We start from the raw sequence: 25619 nt of genomic DNA on the forward strand, positions 1-25619 counted from the left end.
AAAACCAGATAAGGACACAACAACAACAACAACGAAAGAGACAACCCACAGATTGGGAGAAAATGTTTACAAACTATTCATCCAGCAAGGGACTAATATCCAGAATATACAAGTACCTCAAACAACTCAATGGCAAAAATATAATCTGATTTTAAAATGGACAAACTAACAATAGCCCTCTCTCAAAGGAAAACATACAAATGGCCAACAGATATATGAAAAAATGTTCAGCATCACTCGTCATCAGAGAAATGCAAATCAAAACCACAATGAGTTATCATCTCACCCAAGTTAGACTGTCTAGTGTCAATAAGATGAAGAATAACAAATGCTGGCTGAATGTGGAGAAAATGGAACTCTTATCCACTGTTGGTGGGAATGTAAATTAGTATAGCCATTATGGAAAATACTTATGGAGGCTCCTCAAAAAATTAAAAACAGCACTACCATATGACCTGGCAATCCCACTACTGGGTGTAAATCCAAGGGAAAGGAAATCAGTATGTCAAAGACATCTGCACTCCCATGTTTATTGTAGCACTATTCACATAGCTAAGATATGGAACTAACCTAAGTGTCTATCAAGAGACAAATGGATAAAGATAATGTGGCATATATATCCAATGGAATATTATTTCTCCTTTAAAAAAAAACCAAAAATTCTGTCATTCATGGCAACATGGATTAGCTTGGAGAAAATTATGGTAAGTGAAATAAGCCAAGCACAGAAAGATAAATACCACTTGTTCTTCCTCATGTGTGGAAGCTAGAAAAGTTTATCTCATAGAAGATAAGAGTAGAATAATAGGGGCAGGGAAAGGTAGAGGGGAGAAGGGATGGATACCCTGAGCCTGGTTAATGGATACAAAAGTACAGCAAGTTTAGAAAAATAAATTCTAGTGTCCTATAGCACTGAAAGGGTAACTATAATTAACCACTATTTATTGTATATTTTCAAATAGCTAGAACAGATTTTGAATGTCCTCAATACAAAGAAATAATAAATGTTTGAGGTGATGGATATGCTAATTACCCTGATTTGATCATTACACATTGTATACATGTATCAAAATATTACATTATATACCATTAATATGTACACTTATGTGTCAATTAAAAATAATAAAAAAGAGAAATGATGGACTTGAGGGAATTAGGAAAAAAGGGCTATAAAACATGCTATTGTAAATATGCACAAGAAATAAAGGAAAACATTAACATGTTAAAAAGAGATGTTAAAAGTATGTTGAATTTACAAAGCTGAAAAATACAATGTCTGAAATAAACATTCAGTGGATGGGCTTAATAATAAATTAAAACTTTGGAAGAACAGATCAGACACTTTAAAGACATGGTGATCAAAGCTATCCAAGCTAAACCAAAGAGAGAAAAAAAAAAAAAAAAACCTAGGGCCGGGTGCAGTGGGTCACACCTGTAATCCTAGCACTCTGGGAGGCTGAGGCAGGAGGATCACTCGAGGTCAGGAGTTTGAGACCAGCCTGAGCAAGAGTGAGACCCTGTCTCTACTAAATATGGAAAAGAAACAATCTGGATAGCTAAAAATATATAGAAAAAAATTAGCCAGGTATGGTGGCACATGCCTGTAGTCCCAGCTACTCAGGAGGCTGAGGCAGAAGTATTGCTTAACCCCAGGAGTTTGAGGTTGCTGTGAGCTAGGCTGACGCCACAGCACTCTAGCCAGGACAACAGAGTGAGACTCTGTCTCAAAAAAAAAAAAAAAAAAACTAGAAAAAAAAAAATACAACAATGAAGAAAAGAACATTGATCAGTTAATGGTGCTGTAATATCAAGTGGTATGACACATATACTTAGAATCCCAGGAGAGTAAAAACAAGGGGAAAAAAATATTTGAAGAAAAATAGCCTAAAAATTTTCCAAATTTGATGAAAACTATAAACCTATAGATACAAGAAGTTCAAAAACTCATAGCATTAACACACACCAAGGCACATCATAATCAAATTGCTGAAAATCAGTTATAACAAGAAAATCCTAAGTATAGCCAGAGAAAAACAACACATAATGCAAAGAAAAACAAGAAATTACCACACTTTTTCTTAGAAAGTATGGAAGTCTGGAGACAATGGAATAATACTGGCAGAAAAAAAAACAACTGTTCAACAAGATAATCTATTTGGAACAAAAATATCCTTCAAAAATGAACAAAGGAAAAACAAAGCCCTTTTTAGACAAAAGAAGCTGAGGGAATTTGTTGCCAGCAGATCCATGCATGCCCCCTTTGGAAATACTAAAGGAATTACTTCAGGCCGAAGGAAAATGAAGAGTCCCAAATATACTAAATAAAAGGGTAAATATTTTTTAAAAACATTTCCTCCTGTCTTAATTTCTTAAAGACAATTGTTTAAAGCAAAAAATAACTGATCTGTGGGGATTGTGCATAAGTGGAAGTAAACCGTATGATGATTATAATACAAAGGATATTATTTGTAATACTTTTTACCAAAGTGACTGTTAGGGACTGAGTTGTGTTCCCCAGCAAATTCATATGCTGAATCCCTAACCCACAATGTAACTCTATTTGAAGACAGACCTTTAAAGAGGTACTTAAGATTAAATGAGATCATCAGGGTGGGGCCCTGATCCAATATGGCCAATGTCCTCATGAGAACTGAGGCATTGACTGGGATCACTCAATAATGTCCAGCTGGCAGCATAGCTAGTCTGGAGGGCCCAAGACAGATTTACTGGCACGCCTTAACGGGCATGACCAGAAGTCTGGGCTCAGGTGGGGCTCTTTTTCTCTCCATGTAGTTTCAGGACCTTTCCACATGTTCTCTCCTACAGGGTCCGGACTTTTCTTTCTTGATGGTTTAGGGCTCTGGGAATGAATGTTCTGAGAGATAACTGAAGATGCCAGTCTCGTAAGGTTGGACCTAGAAACTAGAAACTTGCACAGTGTAATTTCTATCATATTCCATGAGTGAGCAAATTCACAGAGCCCATCCAGATTCAAGAGAATAGGGGCCACACATGCTGCCTCTTATGGGGAAAAGTGTCAAAAAACTTGTATCTATTTAAAGTCTGCCATAGTCCACCCTCTTTCCATAAATTATTTATGTTCCTCTCACATGCAAAATATACTCACTCCTTCCCCAGACTCCAATAGTTTCATGTTATTACTGCATCAGGGTCAGACTTGAGCCCCAGGATCCTTTTATTTAAATCAGGTCCAGGTGTAGATTTTTTTTGAGACAGAGTCTTGCTCTGTCACCCTGGGTAGAGTGCCGGGGCGTCATCATAGCTCGCAGCAACCTCAAACTCCTGGGCTCAAGCGATCCTCCTGCCTCAGCCTCCTGAATAGTTGAGACTACAGGCACTCGAGCCACCATGCCTGTCTAATAACCATGCCAAGCTGATTTTTCTATTTTTAGTAGAGATGGGTGGTCTTGCTCAGACTGGTCTAGAACTCCTGAGCTCAAGCAATCCTCCTACTTGGCTTCCCAGAGTGCTAGGATTATAGGTGTAAGCCAAGGCAGCCAGCCTTAAAAGCAGGTTTTTGAAGTATCATACCTCTCGTTCTGAAGGCCTGTAAACTAAGGAGACAAGTTAGATAGGATAGCTATCTCCCATTCAAAAATGTAGAAAAGTAAGAGTCACATAGCAATCCCTGGTCCATAGATATTCTGAATTTAGCTAGGCACCTATCACCAGTAAGTAATTCTCCATAGCTCTTGGCTCCTCCCTCTGGGCTTTTCTTTTTTTCCTCTCTCTGAGTCATTCTTCCTTTTACGTAAAAGTGGCTCATGTTTTCAGCTGAATCATCTCAGCCAGATTCCTGGCCATAGAAGTTTAAAGTTCAAAGGCCTCTTTACATTTTGTACTTTTCCCATTCCTTTTTTTTTTAGGCAAGCATGAAAATGAAGTTTATTGAGGAAAGATAGGATTATAGGGCAAGAGTAAGATACAGGTTTGCAGAACATGATACATATGCCACAGATGACAACCGGCCCCACTGTTGCAGCAAAGCGAGAGCCGAAGGAAAGGTACAGAAGAGCCGTTCCTTTTTTTTTTAAACACATTGACTGCCACACTAGAAAAAAAAATTTTTTTCCTTAGGCCACTGTCTTTTATTACGAAAATAGAATAAAAACTTCGAAAACAAAACATTTTCTAATTTAATGAAAAACTTGTTATTTTTTATTGTTTTCTGTGAGCTATATGCAATTAAATTGCCAATATTAATTGTAACAATAGGAACATCAACAAGTAAGATTTGCATGAACCAACTGCAGGGTTTTGCCCAGGAGGCCACCCATCACGTGACATGTATGCTACAGCATGGCAGCGTGAGTTGCCTGCACACCACGCAGCTCCCAAGGTAAAGGGACATGTGAGTTACATATGCTTCACGAGGCCCCAGTCTCAAAACTAGCGTGAGTTAAATACAACTCACATGGCAGTTAATGTGTTAAATAGATACATGGTTTCATTCTGTTGCTCAGGCTGGATCCTAGACTCAAGTGATCCTCCCACCTCAGCCTCCTAAGTAATTGGGAATACAGGTGCAAACTACTGCACCTGGCTAATTTTTTAATTTTTTGTAGAGATGGGGGGGGCGGTCTCCATATGTTACCCAGGCTGGTCTTGAACTCTTGGCTTCAAGCAGTCCTCCTACCTTGGCCTCTCAAAGTGCTGGGATTACAGGTGTGAGCTGCCATGCCCAGCCTGTTCCTATTCTTTACAATTCAATATAGTAAAATTGCTTTACAAACTGTGGGGTTCTTATATATCAAATTATAATTGATTCTACTAGACAGAAGCCACACCTGTATTTTTTTTTTTCTGAGACAGGCTATTCTCTACCTTGGGCCACCTGTGAGATTGCTCTGATACACCACTTTAAGATTCTTAGAAATCCTGGTGTCTCACAAGGAGGGTCTACATGGTACACCCTTAAATCTTTCTGAGATCTTAACAAAGGGACTTACAACCACAGTCTTGGCTATATCTTTACTCTGAGATAATTTTTAATCCATAACAATATTGAAAACATTTTTTAAAATCCTTGAGGCCATAGCTATGGAGAGAGAGAGAGAGAGAACTCAGACACGAAAGTAAGGAGCATACAAATTCTTTACTCTGAAGAGTAATTAGAGTGAAAGAAGTGAGGCTGTTGAAGGAGAAAAACACAGGAGTCAGAATCTACTAGGTGAAGGTCCTGTGCTTGGAGCAATACAGGACTAAGACGGGAACTTTTCTTGCTTAAAATCAAGGAAAGCATTCCCATCGTGGACGAGTATTTCATGGGTGGAAGTGATACAAGTTGCTTAAGATTGCAAAAGTGCCCCTCCCCGCCCACAAACTCAATCAATAGAGCCAGGAATTTGGGCCATATTTATAGAAAAAGACTTGAGAGGAGTTGAAAAAGTAGAATTGTGTATTCAAAGACAAGACAAAACAAAACTGGTCTTTGTAGTATTTGGGATAGGATCCCATGAGATTTGAGATGGTCAAAAAGGAGAAAATAGTTCAGGTGTGGAAGAACCCACATAGACAGAGAATCCGGTGGTGAACTCACAGAAAAATAAGGGTTCTAGCTAGGGGCAATACTACAATTTCTATAGGAGAATGGCTTAAGGAGTGGCCATCTGGAAACACACAGAGAACTGGGTTTCATGGGGAGAGTGGCTGACCGAATTGGGGACAGTTGTGGGAAAAGTCACCCTTTGATAGAGCCAATAGTCCTAGCAAACTTTCTTAGGAAAAGACATGTTTTATTGACTGTTATTGCAGGAGGTAAGTAATTCTTCATAAAGAGTGAAAAATACTCTAAGATGGAGGTATAGCCATTAGCAATGTGTAATAGCCACGAATGGGGGTTGAGGTCTATTAAAGTAATAGGAAAAGATCATTAATCTTAATAACCCTGATTATTATTCTATCCCAGGATTTCTAGTTTGCATGGCATTGAACAATTCTCTTATCTTAACTGATCAGCACCTTGACTTTTATTAGAAAAAATATCTATACTCTTTTATCACTCATACAGTTGCTTTAAGGACAAGATTAGATGTTATAATAATGCTCCAAAAAATAAATAGGACTGGAAAGATAGAGTTGAAGCATTGGACAATCAGATAATGATTTTGAAAGATGGTGAAGTTGGCTGGGCACAGTGGCTCATGCCTGTAATCCTAGCACTCTGGAAGGCCGAAGAGGGCAGATCGTTTTATGCTCAGGAGTTCGAGACCAGCCTGAGCAAGAGTGAGACCCCGTCCCTACTAAAAATAGAAAGAAATTAGCTGGACAACTAAAAATATATAGAAAAAATTAGCCAGGCATGGTGGCACATGCCTGTAGTCCCAGCTACCCGGGAGGCTGAGGCAGGAGGATCGCTTGAGCCCAGGAGTTTGAGGTTGCTGTGAGCTAGGCTGATGCCACGGCTAGCCCAGGCAACAGAGCGAGACTCTGTCTCAAAAAAAAAAAAAAAAAGGGAAAGAAAAAAAAAAGATGGTGAAGTTATAGCCATACTCTGGCTTAGGCATTTTCATGGATATACTCCCACAAAGATGTAATTATAGCATAAAGACCACATAAATATTTCTGTGGGCTGTATTTAAATTTCATATCATTGCTTCAGTACTTTGCAGCTTGCTGGAAAATGTTAAACTGTCTTTCTTGTCTCTCTTCCCTCTGCCTGGAGTATCCTTTTTCTGCCTGGCAAATTCCAGTTCATCCTTTTAGACTCAGTTGGATGGAACCTCCTTTGTGAAATCTTCCCCGTTCCCTCAGGGAATGTGAGTCACTTCCTCTCTCCTCCCAGTGTATTTGTGCATACATTTTTATTGCCCGTATCACAGTGCCATGCAGTGATTTCCTTACCATCAAAAAGAAGGGGCTGGCATTCAGTAGGTAGAGTAGAGGCTTGAAGCGAGAGCGTACAGAGGAAAACTGGGGCAGAAGATTTTTAAAAACTTCACAACTTCATCTAGAGTTAGTTCCTTCACCTTCAGCTGGGCAGAAGCAAAAATAGAAGGCATGTACAGAGGTATTTTTGGCATGGAGCTATAGTAACAGCTATCTCTACTTCATGTGATTTATGAGGTTTGGGGTTTTTTTTGGTCGGAGAAGATTCATTAATCTACTTGTAGCTACAATTATTTTAAAATATATCTAGCTATTGAATAATGGACTAGTTATTAGGTGCTTCCTAGATCCTAATACATTTTTATGGCCTGAAATTGGAAACATGTAAGAGCTGGCCAGAAAAGGAAATGACCCAAGTATCTATTAGCCCAAGTAAGACAGCAAAGTTAATTATCTTGTTAATTTCTAAACTTCTAAATTCTAATTTCTAAATTTCTTTTTCTAATTTCACACTATTAAATAATGTGGAGGGGAAAAAAGCCCTATGTCCTTATCAGTGTTAAAGGAAAGAAAGACTAGGAGTTCTTTTTTTTTTTTTTAATTTTGTATCATTATTTTTAAATTTGTAGTATTTTTGTGTTTTGTAGGGAAAGCCTAGAAGTTGAAAGGTTGAGGATAAAAGAGAAGAGATAATTAATGGAGTGTGGTCTCTGTGGATAGAAGAGAGGGCTCAGGGAGGACCCAGAGAACCAGTGAATGGATTTATTCTGATCCACTAAGAGGAAAGGAAGTCAAGATGAGTGTGAATGCAGATGCCATTTTGGTGGCTGGGGCAGGATGCGGAGAAAATTCTCTGTTGATTTGCGTTTTCTGAGAACTAGGAGGTGAGCTCATGTATCAAGAGCAGGAAGGGGAGACAGTGGGAAAGACGTCTTGAAGACAAGGTAAAGATTAAACTCTTTCCCCTTCCCATCCACAATGCAGGAGGATATCCAGGCTGCAGGAAGACTCGGCTGAGATTAGAGGTCATGAATCTGTGGAGGCACCAAGTTTCACGCTTTTTGGTTCTTGAGTAGCCCATATGAAAAATGTGGATGACTAGAAAGATTTGCTGGGTGGGTACAGGGAAAGCACAAGGGAGCACTAGCAAGGGAGTGACTGAAGTGCTGGCTTTTGGGGTGTAGGCTGGATAGGAAAAGAAGCCATGGGAGAAACCTAAGTCTAGACCAGGTAAAGGAAGAGTGTGGGGAGCAAGGATGGGAGGTTGTAGTTGGGTTTGGAATGTCAGAGATGAAGATGATGACAAAGGTACAGGTGGCTGTGGGGGTTGCTCTTGCAGGGCGCAGCTGGGGCCAAGGGAGACTGAAATCTAGCAACGGTGAATGTTACTGGGGTTGAGGTTTCAGGCACCGTGACATCCTGGGTGACTCTCACAGCAGTTGTGCAGATCGACCTCTTCCTTCCATCTCACACAGTAGAAGCAGCCAAGTCTCATTAAGGGTTTGTACTTCATCCAAAGTCATCCAACTTATACAGGGCAAATCCAGTACTAGAACTCTGAGTTGGTGGTGACAAATATCACTGCCCATGGGCATTCCGGGATAGTTTCTAATTATTTGGGGTTGGGGGAGGTTGGGATGAATCCTCATTTAGTTGCATCACTGTAGACTCTAGACGTATTTAGAAAGTATGTGCCTTTGTCCCTCTCTCCACTGAGTGGTAACACCAATGACTGAGCCTGTTAATCCAGAGACCCTGTAAAGCCACCTAGATGACTCTCCTTATTAAAATTAAGTGTCAGTAGAGCTGAGTTACTTTCTGAGGGCTCTATAGGAAGATCCATTTCCTTGCTCATTTGGGTTACTGGCAGAATTTATTTATTTATTTATTGAGACAGAGTCTCACTCTGTTGCCCGGGCTAGAGTGCCGTGGCCTCAGCCTAGCTTACAGGAACCTCAAACTCCTGGGCTCAAGGGATCCTCCTGCCTCAGCCTCATGAGTAGCTGGGACTACAGGCGTGCGCCACCATGCCTGGCTCATTTTTTTCTATATATATTCTTAGCTGTCCAGATCGGGGTTTTTTTGTTTGTTTGTTTGTTTTTTAGTAGAGACATGGTCTCGCTCTTGCTCAGGCTGGTCTCGAACTCCTGACCTTGAGCAATCCTCCTGCCTTGGCCTCCCACAGTGCTAGGGTTACAGGTGTGAGCCACCGCGCCTGGCCCGGCAGAATTTATTATATTTCCTGCAATTGTAGGACCGTGACTCCCAATTTTTTGTTGGCTGTCAGCTGAGGTCCATTCCCTGTTTCTAGAGGCCACACACAGGCCTTACCTTATATCTCAGGTTGAGTCCCTCTCACACATCGAATCTCTCTGATCCACTCTTTTTCTACTTTAGGGGACTCATGTGATTAGATTGGGCTCACCCAAATAATCCAAGATAATCCTGCATCTCAATGTCATTAACCTTAATCACACCTGCAAAATTCCTTTGCCATATAATGTAATATGTTCACAGATTCCAGGCATTAAGAAGTGGACGTCTTTCAGGAAGTCCACTTATTCTGCCTCCTACAGTTCCTCACCCTGACATATTTCATTGATTTCTTAAGCAAGTTTCCTAGCTCTGCGATCTTCTATGTTGTTTCCAGATTAACCTTTCTAGAACAACATTTGACAGATCTTTCATGCTTAATATCTTTCTGGCTTCCTACCAAACAAGGGTCAAATTAATGCTTTTTTTTTTAGCTCCTCTAGGAAGAAAGCAATTGAATGTAGTTCTGTCTTACTGTTTTAGCTTCATTCCAACCACTACTTCACTTTTCCTCCAGTCCTTCTTAATGCTTGAAAATGTTTACTGTAACTCTTATTCACTTGTAAGATATGGATAAGAGTGTGAAGCTGCCATTCCTTTTCCCAAACCTAGCTCAGACATCACCTCCTCCAGGAAGATTTTTGTGATTTCCCCTCCCCATAGCTATAACCACAGGACAGTGTCCTATTTTAATAACCTGTACTTTGTATAATACATGTTCCTATTTTTTGCATTAAACTCAAATGTGTGGTGATTTTGTCTACTTCACCTCATTTACTTTCCTGTCTCTCAGCTGAACTCCACCACTTCCTAGATGTGTAACTTTCTTTGGGTAGGCTTTTTTGCTTTACCATGTCTCCCCTTCCCTTTGTAAAATTGGGGTAGCTATAGGATTTACATCATGGGTTGTTGTAAGGATTAGAACGATGAGCTGCACATATTTATTAGTATTTATTCCCAGCCCCCTGCACAGACTACCAAGTAGTAGCTGCTGTTTAAGTGTGGATGGATTTATCTGCTCCCACAAAGCTCCCTTGCACTTGAGAATGGCTACCCCAGGTCAGGGCTCCTCAACAGAAGGAAGACCCCGATTCTGCCCCATGCCGGTGGTCTCTCCGGAGTCCCCAGAAGAGAGCGAGCCTTCAGCTCCCCGAGCAAGGGCAGTCACGGTTAAGTCCCTGGGCGAGGCTGAGCCCGCCGGCTTCCCAGGAGCCAATGAGCCTTTAACTCCCAAAGAGCGCTGAATCCTCCACCAATGGAAACCTGGAATCGGGAGCGCGTCAGATATCGTCAGGTAGATTTAAGGTCCGTAGAGGCTGAAAAGCAAAAGTTAGGAGCAGGCGGGATTTAGGGGCTTTCACGGATTGTCATCATATAATTAATAATAATGGCAGCGAACGCTAACATGTACTTGTTACGTGCCAGGCAAGGTGCAAATGTGCATGACCAAATTTAACCATCTCAACGCACTACGGGATTGTTATCTCATTTTTGCAACTGAAGAAACCGAGAGGCCGAGGGGTGGCATCTTCGCCTGCGTATCTCCCAGGTCGGTCCCGGCCCGCAGCGCCCAGAGGTCTGCGTCTGGCGGTCTGGGTCCCCGTCCGCCTTCTCCTCCGCGGGGCCACTTCCGACCCCGCGCGCCCCGCCCCTCGGCTCCTCCCCCGCCCCAGCCCGCCCCGCCCCGGCCCCTCTACTCCCGCCCGCTCTGGCCCGCGCTCAGCTCAGGTCGGCGGGTGCCCGCGAGCCTTCGAGCGACCAAGGGACTCCGCGTCGCCAGATCGCCCAGCTCGCGTCCCAGCGTCCAGGCGCCGCCGCGCCCCCTCCTTCGAGTAAGTGCCCCTGGGCGCGCCCGTCCCGCGCACACCCTCGCGGGGCTCTCTCGGCCGCCGGGCTGCGCGCTCCCAGCTCTCTCGGAGTTTCTGGAGTGAGTGTGAGTGGGTGTGAGCGGGTGCGTAAGAACGAACCAGTGTGCGTGGGTGTGCGCGTGGGTGTGCGCGTGGGTGTGTGCAGGAGCGCACAGCCTCGCAAACTCCCCGGAGTTGGTTCACGCACGTCCTGTGCCGCAGGGAGGCTCCGAGACCCCCTGCAAGGAGCTCGTACCGGCTCCGGCCGACCCGGTCACCTCCACCTCCTGCTCGGAGCCCCACTCGCCATTTCTTCCTTCCCTTTGTAGACTGGCCTCCCGCTATTTGTCACGTCCTTCTGGTAACCGCACTTGCCTGCGAAAGGACTGCCCGGGTTATCAGGATGTCCCAGATTGCAGACTGAGATGCTGGCCTGAGATTGCAGTCAACTCTCCATTGTAAAACGGGCAGGGACCAGAGCTTTGCTTTGCGATTATTCAGTGGAGACTTCCTTTGACAAAGAAAGGGGTGTGTGTGTGTGTGTGTGTGTGTACACGAGTGCACATGTGGGACTCGAATACTCAAAGACACCGCAAAGACACCTGGTGAGTGCCCAGGCCCCTCAGACCCAGGTTGGCTGATAGGAACGTTCAAGACCAAGCTGACCAGCCAGGCTTGGGCACCTAAGAGATGTTTATTGACCCGTGACAACATATTTCTAAACCAACTGATTTTGTAAAACACAGCACTAGGTAGAAAGAGCCGTATCTCAAGCAAATCATAAAAGGAATGAACCAGTAGTAGTAAAGTGCCCAGTGCCCGATCCTTGGGTTGCTTAAGACTGATAATTCCATCCCTACATACATTATTTTTATTGGCGGAGATCAATATTCTCTCAATGCAGGGCATATTTCTACATTGTAAGAAAAGTTAACTGAAAGCTTTGCTATCATAACAGCAGTATTGTACTTGAGTTATTCTATAAAATGGTTTCTTCACCTGTAAAATAATTGCCTGGTTGCTCGGGTCCCATCTAGTTCTACTAGTCTCTGAGTTCTTCTACATCTCAGTTTATTCTTGCTATGTTCTTGCTGTGAAAGTAGAATTCCCATAAAATTCCCTCCGCTTCCTTGATAAGAATCCATTTAAGAGATGTTGGTAGGGAAATGACATTTTGAGTAGAAATTATTCATCGAGCTGTAAGGATAACAAAGCTGTGTGGTGAAAGGAAATAACCAGAACAGCGTAGTTTTTAAGAAGCCATTGTGTATTGGCATATGGAAGTTAAGAGTTGATAAATGACTGAAAGTGCTGCTTATCGCAGCAGATATTTTATCCTGGTTTGAATCCTGTGTTACACAAAACTGTTTCCACTCTGTTTTAACTAAGGAAACATTATACTTTGCAATGTAAACATATGACTCCATCTCTCTTTAAGGAAAGAAATAATTATCACACTTAATTAAACACTTGGAAACACTTATTGCCACCTTCTAATTAGATCTGTCATGAGGAGTTAGGTCAGCAAGTTATTGAGTTTTTTTGTTTGTTTGTTTTTTAATAGACAGAGTCTTGTTCTGTTGCCCAGGCTGGAGTGCAGTGGTGCAATCATAGCTCACTGCAGCCTCGAACTCCTACGCTCAAGTGATCCTCCTCCCTCAGCCTCACAAGTAGCTGGGACTACAAGTGCACACGATCATGCCTGGCTTTTTTTTTTTTTTTTTTAGAGATTGGGTCTCACAATGCTGCTCAGGCTGGTCTTGAACTTTCTTGAACTCCTGGCCTCAAGCTATCCTCCTCATCGGCCTCCCAGAGTGTTAGGACTGCAGGCATGAGCCACCATGGCCAGCTGAGAAACTAATTTTTTAAAATAAATAAGAGTTGGGAGTGGGGAAGGCTTGAACTAAATGAATTTGGTTTGAAGGAGTAAGAGCCAGGCTTAGAGAAGGGATTGGCTGGGGGGCTGTTTCTTGCTTCTTACTCTGTTGCCCTCTTGCAAGCTGGACTGAGGAGCCAGACACCCGTAAACATGAATACTGGTGAACTTTATGGTTTAAGGCCATGGTCCCTAAACCCATTTCCAAGGCCTTCTGACATTCTAGAATTATCTACCCTTCACTTGTAGCTCATTTCCTCCTCTTCACGCCAAAATGTAGAATAAAAACTAACTGACCTCATTTACATTTTGCCACAAGGTTCTCTCATTTTTTTTTTTTTTTTTTGGACCCCTGCACAAATCATTCATTTTCAACTATTAGACAGCACCACTAAGGACATTAGCACCAGGGCCACAGTCATCAAAACCTGAAATGAGAACAGGAAGTGAATTCTTAGCCACAGGGCAACATAAAGGTTGGGTGTTAAAAGCACCTTTTCGGTGTTTGTTGAGTTCTTACTGTGTGCGTTTGGTATTAAATGCAGGATGTGGGCAGCGTGAGGAGGGGCGAGGCGATAGAAGTTAATCTGGCACCACACGGCGCCTTCACTTTACTGCTGTATTGGTGCCAGGGTTGCCTGAGAATGCCGGACCGGGGTGATGTGTCCACTGTGTTGTCCAGGATGGCCCCAGTTTGGCCTCATTGCCAAAGTCAGTGTCCCGGGTACTAACGGCCCCTGTGCCCACTCCCTTCCCCTCTGGGAGAGAACAGGCAGCCCTTATTTGTCATTGCTGTTTCTCCCCTGCCTCCTGGAGGTCATCCCAGGTTCAATCCCTTCAGTTTGTATCAGGCAAAAACAGAGGGGGTGGGGAATGGACTATGGGGTCCTGGTGTGGCGCAAAGCTCTATTCTGAGTACAAATGAAATCTCCAAGAAGGAAGTGTGTTGCTTCCAGTTTGGGCTAACACCAGCAGATGAGAATTAACTGGATCGATTAACTATAAGACCTCTGCAGTGTCTGGCCCTGTGGCAGACTCAACTTCAAAAATCAACTAATTGAAGTTCCCCAAGCCATAAACCATGTAGAAATCTGCTCCTCCCCCAACTCGGCATTTCCTAACGAGTTTGGATGCAATCGTTTCTCTCCACACACCCTTTCCTCCAATTTCAACAGAATTAGAATTGCAAAGAACAGGCTTCATAAAATGCTCTGTTCCTGGCCCATGCAGTGTGTCCAACTCCACCCGCCCCCCTCTGCCATTCTGTGTAGGATCCCAGAACACCCTTGTCCTCCTGACAGTTCAACATGCAGATGAAGACTAAGTATGTCTAGCAATATAGTCAGAAACAGAAAATTAAGAGACAACAAAGATGTGATTTTTCAACTCACACAACCCCTTTTCTTGCTAAATTTAAACACATCAGAACAAAAGGCGTAATAGAGTAAAAGTCTCCTTTAACGAAAATATTTAAAAGGCCCATTTGTGCAGGTTCAGTATACTCTTGGTGGAACCTTACTATAGTCAGTGATTTATTTATGATTCTTAAATCCTCAGGTAATCTAGGTGAATATAATGGTTTATAAAGTCTACATTTGTCAATGCAAGGAGCTTAACACAAAACATTCAATATCTAAAGGATTCATGTTTTACAGGGAGGTACTATAGATGATAGTCCACCTCCCTAAACTTTACTCAAATTACATGAAAAACTCAAAAAGTGGGCAGTGGGTGGGGGAGATGATTAATGTGTATGGGGATGGGGAACAGGCATCCCCAAAAATCTACAAAAAAGCTAATTGTGTTACTATCTAGAATATTAACAATCACTTGCAAGCCAGGTGTGGTGGCTAACCCTTGTAGTCCCAGCCACTTGGGAGGCTGAGAAAGGAGGATCACTGGAGCTCAGGAGTTGAAGACTAGCCTGGGCAACAAAGTGAGACCCAATCTCTACAAAAAATAGAAAAATTAGCCAGCCCTAGCAACAGAGCAAGACCCTGTCTCAAAAAAATAAAAAGGAATGGGGAAGACAGAGTTTGTGGTGTGCGTTGTGGAGGCCCAACTACACTCATCCTTTCCTGTCTTGGGCTCTCATCTGACGTGTTCAGATTCTCACATACATGCAGACACAACAAGAAATACCATGATCTCCTGAGAAAAAATGCAGGCATAATGTTGGCAATAGATTGCAAAGTTCAGAACAAACTTTGAAGACTTAAAGTTTAACCTTTGAGAAGTAAGTCCAGTATCTGATTCCACCATTCTGTGACCAGGAAACAAATTTTTTCCCCTTCTTTTCTCTTTAAATAGATAAGATAGTTTTCCGGGAAATGGCTGGTGCTTAGTTACATAGTACTTTCGCTGCCCTTGCAGGGAGAGCGGTCCTGACTTAGTGATGGAATTTCTCTTGCCTTTGTGCAGAGATGGGCCCCCAGTGACTCATGGAGTATGCCTGTAGAGGGGAATGAAGTCGCCCCCCACTCCAGCTTCCAGTAACGACCTCTGTTTGCACACACTTAGCCGTTCTGCTCCTTTGCTTTTACGGCCTGGAATGAGTGATAGTACCTAAAGGAACGGCTGCTCCTGCTTGCAGGGTAAGAGACCCTGTGTAAATAGGAAGCCTCTTGAGGAAGCGAGGAGTCCCTGCCCTGTGTGCCTGTGGCTGTCCCCTGGTGGGGCAGTTTGTGAATGTGATTCTCTGGGCAGCTACAAAGGTGATGCACTGTATGAAACTTTGAACCTGTCCAATGTGCTGTATTTTAGGTTTCATCTGGGGCTGTAGCTCTGAATCTGACTGCAAGTCATAATCACCTGGGAGCCTTAATACAAAAGGTGCAGATTCCTGGGCTCCCGTCTACTGCAGTGTGACCAAAGGCTGAGTCCGGGCATCTGTATTTCTAACAAGGCCCCCTGGTGATCGATGCACAGCAAATTGAGAACCTGTACCCTGGGAGACCTGTTTTTTTTTCTTGTCTTGTCCTATAAAACAGTTTATTCAGGCGGTGGATTTATGTAAAGATTTTTTTTTTTTTTTGTCAGTGAAAAGAGCAAATCTCTTGAAAGTACCGAGTGGCTTTAAAGTTTAAAGAAGATTTAAATGAACCTGTGTGTACAAAATGAACACCTGTGTACTCATCTTAAGAAATAACAAAGTGGTTTTTCAAGTAGGTCTTCACTGGGTTGAAAAATGTTGACAAGCAACTGCATCAAGCACCGAAAATAACAACCAAAACAGTGACGTCCCACAAATAGATCCAGGAATTGAAACCCATGAAACAGAGACAGTGGAGCCTCTGCTCAGTGTTCATTAGTTGAAAATGTAGATTTCTGAGTCACTGACAATGCCGGCATCATAAATCAGTGTGCCGCTGAGTTAGGGACACCTCAGGTTGCTTTGTTTGGAAGAGGGCAGGCCCAGATCAAGGCTCTCAGTTGCCAAGAGGCCTGGTTTCCCCCCACCAGGCCTGTTCCCCTGTCCTGAGGTCCTGGCACCTCCAGGAATCTATTCTGTTCTCTGAGTGCCCCTCTCATTTTGTAATGGTGGACGGTGGGAAAATGGAGAACAGACCATGATTTCTTTGAGGCCATCTTCTTTTTTTTTTTTCTTTTTTATTTCAATGTATTACGAGGGTACAAATGTTTAGGTTACGTATGTTGCTCTTGCCCCCCCCCCCACCCCGAATCAGAGCTTCAAGCGTGTCCATCCCCCAGACGGTGAGCACCACACCCATTAGGTGTGAATATGCCCATCCCCCTCCCCCTCCCACTGAAGCCATCTTCTATAACTTCCTTCTTCTTCTTCTTCTTCATTTGCATTTTGAGATGTGCCAGTACTTGAGACTTTCTTCCCTCTTTCTAAATTTTGGTTAGTTTTTAATATCATTCTAAGAGGGGCCATGGAAATTATGAATAACAAAGGTCTGCTACTGATGATACATAGTATTAATTTTAGTAGAACCACTGCTCTTCCCCCTCTTGATTTAAATATTTGATCAGAGACCAACAGGTATGAAATGGAGTAGTTTGAGTCCTGCCTCAGCCCTCGTCTCTAGCCAGCCGTCCCCTAGGTTTGCTGCCCCAGAGTCCGGTCCCCCAGGGCCTTCCAGCCGCGCCATTTGGGAAGCGAAGCAGGTGGAAGAGGCTGGGCCGTGACTCGTGGAGACACAGGGCGAGGGCCGAGGCTTACCCGCTCCACTCTTCCTGCATACTCTGACTCTGAGTTCTTTACAAGCATATCCACTCCTAATTTTACCCTTTAATTGATATTATAAGTTCTATTCCTTTTATGGGTGCCCTTAGTGTTTGTATAGTCATGATATATTAGTTTGCATACCATAGACTGAGTGGTTTAAACAACAAAAATTTATTTTCCCACAGTTCTGGAGGCTGGAAGTCCAAGATCAGTATGTCAGTAGGTTTTGTTTTTCCTGAGGCTTCTCTCCTTGGCTTGTAGGTGGCCACATTCCTGTAGTGTCCTCACATGGCCTTTTCTCTAGTCCTGTACATGCCTGGTATCTCTCCCTTTTCTTAGGACACCAGTCACATTGGATTAGGGTTTTGGTTCCCAACCCTAGGCTTGGTACCTGTTAGGGACTGCCCCTCCACCCCTCCCCAGTCCATGGAAAAATTGTCTTCCATGAAACTTGGTAAGGGGGTGGGGGGCACAGAGCAAGAGATAAGCAGGGGCTGAGCAAGCAAAGCTTCATCGGTATTTACAGCTGCTCCCTTCCCCATAGCTCACATCACTGCCTGAGCTCTGCCTCCCCCGCTGCCTCCCTACCCCCACCCATGAAACCAGTCCCTGGTGCCAAAAAGGTTGGGGACCCCTGGACTGGGGCCCATCCTTATGACTTCATTTCACCTTAATTAAAGGTTATTAATTAAAGGCCTATCTCCTAACACAGCCATACTGGGGACTAGGGTTTCAATATATGAATTCTGGTGAGACACATTTCATTCCCTAACATTCACCTGTATAAACAGTAATAGTCGTTCCCCCTTATTGGTAGGGGATACGTTCCAAGACCCCCAATGGATGCCTGAAACCTCAGATGTCACCGCTCCCTATTTATGCTGTGCTTTTCCCCATACATACATACCCATGATAAAGTTTAATTTATAAATCTGGCACAGTGAGAGATTAACAGCAATAACTAATAATAAAAATGGAAAAATGATAACAATACACTGTAATAAAAGTTATATGAATACAGTCTCCTCTCTCTCTCTCTCTCTCACACACACACACACACACACACAGACATACACACACACACATAAAATGCCTTGTATTGTACTCAACTATTTTCAGACCACGGTTGACCCCAGGTAACTGAAACCTCAGAAAGCGAGACCTTAGATAAGGGGGTTTACCGTATTACTGTTTGTATTATGAGTGTCATATGGCTTATCTCTACTTACATACAATCCCCACAATTTAGAGTTATTATTTTTGCTTTAAACAATTTTCTTTTGAAGAAATTAAAACAGGAGAAAAAAGTTTTATAATTTACCCACTTACTTATTGTATTTGGGGCTTTTGATTTTTTAGTGTAAACTCAAGTTTGTTTCAGGCATTTTTTTTGTCTTTCAGCCTAAAGAACTTCCTTTAATATTTCTTGTTTGCCAGGCACAGTGGCTCATGCTTGTAATCCAGCACTTTGGGAGGCTGAGGCGGAGGATTGCTTGAGGGGCATTCAAGACCAGCCTGGGCAACATAGTGAGACCCCATCTCTACAAAAAAATAGAAAAATTAGCTGGGCTTGTTGGTGTGCACCTGTAGCCCCAGCTACTCAGGAGGCTGAGGCAGGAGGATCACTTGAGCCCAGGAGTTTGAGGCTGCAGTGAGCTATGATTATGTCACTGTACTCCAGCCTGGGTGACAGAGAGAGACCTCATTTCTTAAAAAACAAAACAAAACAAAACAAACAAGAAGCCCACAATATTTTTTTGTAGCTCAGATCTCAGATCTGCTGGCAACAGATTCTCTCTGCTTGTCTTGTGTGTGTGCATACTCCTGCCATCTCTCTGTGTCATAATCTCCTCTTCCTACTAGGACATCAGTCATATTGGGTTCGGGTCCACCCTCATGGCCTTGTTTTAACTGAATTGTCTCTTTAAAGAGCCTATCTCTAAATCCAGTCACATTCTGAGATACTGGGAGTTAGGGCTTCAACATATGAATTTTGGGGAGTTTCTTAGGTCATTTGTGCTACTATCACAAAATACCTGACACAGTAATTTATAAAGAACAGAAATTTATTTTTCACAGTTCTGGAGGCTGGGCAGTCCAAGATCAAGGCATCAGCACATTTGGTGGCTGATGAAGGCTGCTCTTTGGCTTCCAAAATGGTGCCTTCTTGCTGTGTCCTCATGTGGCAGAAGGAGGCAAAAAGGAATGAGTGCTGTGTCTTCACACGGCAGAAGAGCTGAGACTTGGGAGGGCACAAGGCGCTGGGGTGCTCCCTTCTTAACAGAGCATTATTCCTTTCATGAGAATGGGGCCCTCATGACTTAATCACTTCCCCAAAGGCCCCACCTCTTACTACCGTCACTGTGGGGTTTAAGTTCCAACGTACAAATTTTTGAGGAACACATACATTCAAACCATAGCAGGAAGGACGCCATTCAGTCCATAGCAACCAGGATGCTTCAGGCTGGAGGCAAAGAGAATGTTCAACTAATATTATCTTATGTGAATGGCAGTTTGGGATTGGGCAGATCCAAGTTTGGGTCAGTGGCTCAAACAGTGCCTTCAGGGACCAGGTTCTGTCTGTCCTTCTACCCTCCCATCTTTAGCATGTTACCTTTCGATCTGCAGACTCTCCAGTTCTTGGGCAGAAAGAGCCTCCTGAGCAGCAGGTACATAGGCTCCTGCCAACCTCATTCTAAGGGAGGATGTGTGTGTATGTGTGTGAAGAGGCGAGACCCAGAGAGGGCAGCGATAAATTAGTTCTCTTGTAGTGTCTATCTTTTTTCATCAGGGGGTAAATCTTTCCTAAAGCCTCATTGGCCAGAACTGAGTCACAGCTTCCCTTGAAAGTGAGTGGTGGGTGTTGAGGGAGAAGCTCTGTGGTAAAAGATTGTCTGTGCCAAGAGGAAGAAGGGAGAGGGACGTGGTTATTGGGTAGACAGGTAGCATCTGCACTAGCCCTGGGCTCCCATGCCCTAGGCTGTCCAGCCGAGCTCATCACTGTTCCTGATAATAATCATCCCAGGTTTTATTGGAATTAAAACTAACCACCTATGATGGTAGTTGGGAGGAAATCAAACAATGATATGGAAGGTGTTAGAAATCACATATACTTAATTACTACTAGCAGTGACTTTTTATTGTTAAAGATCATGGGTTTATAAAAATAGCACTACTTACTTTGGAGAAAGCACCCTGCATTCAAACCGGATGTTTATCGAATACAGAGTACTTATGTTTCTGGAAATGTTTACTGCCTCAGTAATCATGGCAAACATTATTGACTACTTAGGAGGGGCCAGGCACTGTGCTGAGTGCTTCATAGACATTATTTAATTTCATCTTTAGAATGGATCTTTGAGAAAGGCACTACTGTTAATCCTTATTTACAGATGTGGGATTGAGGTTTAGGGAGATTAAACAACCTGCTGCCAATGCCTGGCCAAGCTGGGCTCCACACCCTGGCATCTCAACTGCCTCCCACACTTGTGCTCTGGACTGCGACAGGGTCTTACCCCTCAATAAAACTGCTACGAACGCCTTCCTCTTCTGTGATCTCTCAAAGGCTGCTACCTCTCCAACCAGTCAGGTTCTACTATGAAGCTTATCTCCATGTTTCATTCTTCACATTTTGTTTCCATTGTTGTTGTCTTTGATTTGCTTTCTTTTCTCTCTTTCCTTTTGTTGAGATGGTGTCTTGCTATCTTGCCCAGGTTGGTCTCCAACTCCTGGGCTCAAATAGTCTTCCTGCCTCGGCCTCTCCTGAGTAGTTGGAATTACAGGCGCATGCCACCATGCCTGGCTTTTGTTGTTTTAGCAGTATCAGTGGAAAGATGAACCACGGGGGTGTGTGATGCTGGTCACCGCACATCTCATGGAGTGTGAGATGTGTAATCTCACGTCTGTGAGAACCCAATGCCCAACAACAGCTTTTTGCAATTCCAGTAGACATCCAAGAGGTCATTTTTTTTTTTTTTTTTTTTTTTTTTTTTTTTTTTTGAGACAGAGTCTCGCTTTGTTGCCCGGGCTAGAGTGAGTGCCGTGGCGTCAGTCTAGCTCACAGCAACCTCAAACTCCTGGACTCAAGCGATCCTCCTGCCTCAGCCTCCCGAGTAGCTGGGACTACAGGCATGCGCCACCATGCCCGGCTAATTTTTTGTATATATATATTTTTTTAGTTGTCCATATAATTTCTTTCTATTTTTAGTAGAGACGGGGTCTCACTCTTGCTCAGGCTGGTCTCGAACTCCTGACCTCGAGCAATCCACCCGCCTCGGCCTCCCAGAGTGCTAGGATTACAGGCGTGAGCCACCGCGCCCGGCAAAGAGGTCATTTTGAATGGAGATTGCCCTTGAGATATTTTGAAGCATGTTATTTGTTATAAACTTTTAAAAATAATTTAAAATGTTATAAGGCAAAATTTATTCAAAACAGTACAGCTGCAGTCATTTGCCTTCAACATGGTAAGTTCATAGAAACACAAGTCCATGACGGTGTTCATAGAAACACAAGTCCATGACGGTGGTGCCGGCTGATTTGCTCCTGGGTCTCTACGCTCTTCTACCTCGCAGTCCTTTCCATCGGTTGGCTGTTGTGCTAACACGCTTAGATTTTCTTAACATCTTTTTTACCCTTTTATTGTAAAATAAAACACAAATATAAAAAGCCACACAAAACAAATGCACAGATTAGTGAATTATTATAAAGCAAACACCCATGTATATCACAAGCACTCAGGTCAAGAAATAGAACTTTGCCAGCCACCCCCAAACCCTATACCCCGTCCTGATCGCATTCCCTTCTGTCCCTCCAAAAGTAAACACCATCCTGACTTTTATATTAATTACTTCCTTGCATCTCTAGTTTTATCACCCAAGTGAGCATTCTGACCCACTGAGGTTAGCCTTGCCCATTAAAAAAAAAAAAAAGTTGTATCTTTTAAGTCTTTTTTAATCTGCAGATTGCCTTACCATGCTCCTTCCTTTTAAACAAATAATTTATTTGTTGAAGGACCTGGGCTTTTTTTGATCGGCAGAGTTTCCCACAGTCTTAATAACAAGAAAGATACACACTCATGGTGCAATTCAACTTAGTTCCTTTGCCCCCTATTTCCTGCATCTGGATCCAGAGGCTTGATCAGACACAGGTTTGACCCCTTTGGTGAGATTACAGGGGGTGGTGTATTCTTTCACTGGAAGGCAGATGAAGTCTGTTTTTTTTTAACTCTTTTTTTTTTTTTTTTTTTAATAGAGGCAGGGTCTCGCTCTTGCTCAGACTGGTTTCGAACTCCTGAGCTCAAATGATCCACCCACCTCGGCCTCCCAAGTGCTAGGATTACAGGCATGAGCCACCGCGCCCGGCCTTTTCACTCTTTTTTGATGATAGCAGCTGTTGATCCTCAATGTCTAGAACTGTTAATTCACGAGGGGTTGCAGAATGGTGATATTCTATCATTTTGATTTTATTTATTAGCTGGACTAATTTTATAAGGGTAGACTCCCTTCAATCTGTTATTTGATTGCCCAGTGGTACAATTCACATAGGAAAAGAAGGATAAATGCTTGATTTTTCCTTTGATTTAGCCCGTTTTCAATAATTGATATCATGTCATTCTCAGAAGGTGGCCAATTAAGATTCAGTTTGTTTTGTTTTATTTTGTTTTGTTTTCGTTTTTAAATTTTTTTAGAGACAGTGTCTTGCTCTGTTGCTCAGGCTGGAGTGCAGTGGTTTGATCATGGCTCACTACAGCCTTGAACTTCTGCGCTCAAGTGATTCTCCCATCTCAGCTTCCCTGGTACCTAGGACTAAAGGTGTGCACCACCTGGCTAATTTTCCTATTTTTGTTGTAGAGATGCAGTCTTGCTATGTGGCCCAGGCTGGTCTTGAATTGCTAGCCTCAAGCTATCCTCCTGCCTCAGTCTCCCAAAGTGCTGAGATTACTGGTATGAGCCCTTGCACCAGGCCAGGGTGGTTTTTTTTTTTAATTGTTATGGATTCACTGAATTAAATATATTTGATAGGCTTAAGTCCACTGAAATTTTAATTTTTACTGAGACCGAAACTGTCCCATCTTTGACTGGTGGGAGTCTTTTCTTAACTTGGCTCCTGAGTTCTTCTGACTTTAGTAATCTTGATAGCTTCCTGCTGTTTGATGTATTAAGGTGATCTGGGCATGTCTTGTACATTTCCTGCCTAGACCAGGAATCAACCATTTCTCCAAGAATCTCTGGTTTCTTTTAACATTATTATTTCAGGACCATAATCCAGGCACTAGGAATGCTCATTTACTGGAATGGTTATTATTTGTAGGCCTTTTCACCGGTCAAAGCTGGGAAACACACACACACACACACACACACACACACACATTTATATATAAACACACTGGTATAACGGTAAGATATTTCTCAAGTTCATAATATTTCCAATTTAAGTTCAAGACTACAGGGTTTTTGTTTAACCTCTTGTGTATTACACTTTTATTTCCTTTTTTTCACAATTAGAATCCTGTTTTTTTTAGTCACAGGGCAGATAGGATATTGTGTAGTTGCCTATTTGGTTGTTCCATATTACACATGCAGTAGTCTCCAAATAACAACACAAATACTGCCATTACCAGCTATCATTACTGAAAATAGTACAAATAATTTCTTTGGCATATGCCATATTCATTCTTCCCCTTTTTTGTGTATGTGTGTGTGTTTGTTTGTTTGGGTTTTTTTGAGACAGAGTCTTGCTCTATTGCCTGAGCTAGAGTGCCGTGGCATCAGCCTAGCTCACAGCAACCTCAAACTCCTGGGCTCAAGCAGTCCTCCTGCCTCAGCCTCCCAAGTAGCTGGGACTATAGGCACACACCACCACAACTGGCTAATTTTTCTATTTTTGGTAGAGATGGGGTCTCACTCTTGCTCAGGCTGATGTCAAACTCCTGACCTCAAGTGATCCTCCCGCCTTAGCCTCCCAGAGTGCTAGGATTACAGGCGTGGGCCACTGCACCCAGCCTAGACATTTTGATTTAAAGCTCTTTCTGTAGTTGATTTACTAGGAGGGGCCCATGGGAATAGTATTTCCTAATTTCCTGATAACACTTTTTCTGTGACCTCTATAATTAAAGGTCAGTTTTGCCTGGTATAAAATCCTTGGCTAACATTTTCTTTCCCTGAGAATCTTAAATATGTTACTCCATTTTTTCCCACATAAAGTGTTGTCAAAGAGTCTGATGATGATGATCTCAATTTTTTTCCCTCCACGTGATCTATTCTTTTAGCACTTTTGAGAACATCACCTGTATGTCTATATCATTTGATCTGCACAGCATTAGCATTCCAATACTGTGAATAGTGAGCTATTACCTTGTTACTGATTCTGAGTTTATGACTTGGTCAACCCCCGTGCCAAATAGTCTCTCCTGTTAACCCAGAGTAAGCCACTTACTCTCAGTAATGATGGCTTTTTTTTTGTCTGTAATGTTTGTAACCTCAGCTGAACCTGGTAAAGGATACAGAGTTAGCACTAAATATATACTTGTTTATGAAATAATGATGTGGAGGGATGTGGGGTTTCTTCCTTTCCTTCTTAGCCTGTCGGGATCTGCCCTGTCCCTTTGACTCTTTCCCTCTGATCAGGAGAGGTTTTTGCCTCAGACACAGCAGTGCTCACGGAGCCAGGCCCCTCCCTGAGCAGAGAGTACGTGGGGGCAGCACCGATTGGTCCTGGGCTGTCCCCTGGACCCCCAGGGTTAGGTTGTCAGGCTGTGTTCTCATTGTATTGCACTTTCAGGACGAGCACAGTGGTCCCTGTGCCTGCGTGCCCTCCCCTTTGTGCATACCCTGACCTCTTGTTTCCTGGTTTTATGGCCCAGGCCCCTGGCACGTGGGGCCTAGACCCCAGCCTCGCTGTGACCATCCTCTTCTGACCACTGCTGCATCACTGGGTGCTGGGGCTGCCACCTGCCCAGACAGCCCCTTTGTCCCTGCCTGCTCTTCCCTTTCTTGGTTGGTCTTTTTGCTCTTCACTTCTTGCCATCAGAACCTATTGCAGGGCATTACAAAATGGGAACCCTTGGCCCAAATGTGACCCGGATGCATTGTGCTCAACTTACACACTGTGTTTAGCTTTTAACATTTAAATGTCAGTTCATGGGGCATTTGCGCCAGTTTGGCCAGACTCTGCTGCTCCCTATTGTGTTACCTCTGGTTGGTCACACATTTGGTTTATCTGCCTGGCTCCTATAGACAGTTGAGTTGGTGACCTCTGAACTCTGGTATCTCATGCTTCTCAAAGCATTCACTGTGTGAGTTTAACCTTGGGCTGCCTGATGTTATGCCTGGCCTGAGCTAGTTCAATGAAATGTCCTCGCCTTGGTTCTCCCTGTTAGGTCCTGGACTGTGGGCCATGCAGACTTTTTCTTTCTAAGTACCCTAGTCACATGCAATAACAGGGGACAAAAGCCAATCTTATGATACATAGCTTATAAAAACATTCACCCTACAAAAGCAATGATGAAAATAATCAAGAAGTAATAGGACAGGCATGGTGGCAC

At 43.2% G+C, this 25619-nt stretch overlaps 1 protein-coding gene across 1 annotated transcript in view; it reads left to right on the forward strand.

The window, feature by feature from the left end:
• Window positions 1–10937: 10937 nt before the first annotated feature.
• Window positions 10938–25619, forward strand: part of TNFAIP8 (TNF alpha induced protein 8) — a 119048-nt gene continuing 104366 nt past the window's right edge. Inside the window, exon 1 of the mRNA XM_069492360.1 lies at window positions 10938–10994. Coding sequence (XP_069348461.1) covers window position 10994 — 1 coding nt within the window. The 5' untranslated portion in view covers window positions 10938–10993. The remainder of the gene's footprint in view (window positions 10995–25619) is intronic.

Source organism: Eulemur rufifrons, chromosome 17 (assembly GCF_041146395.1).
Source record: "Eulemur rufifrons isolate Redbay chromosome 17, OSU_ERuf_1, whole genome shotgun sequence".
Lineage (NCBI taxonomy): Eukaryota > Metazoa > Chordata > Mammalia > Primates > Lemuridae > Eulemur > Eulemur rufifrons.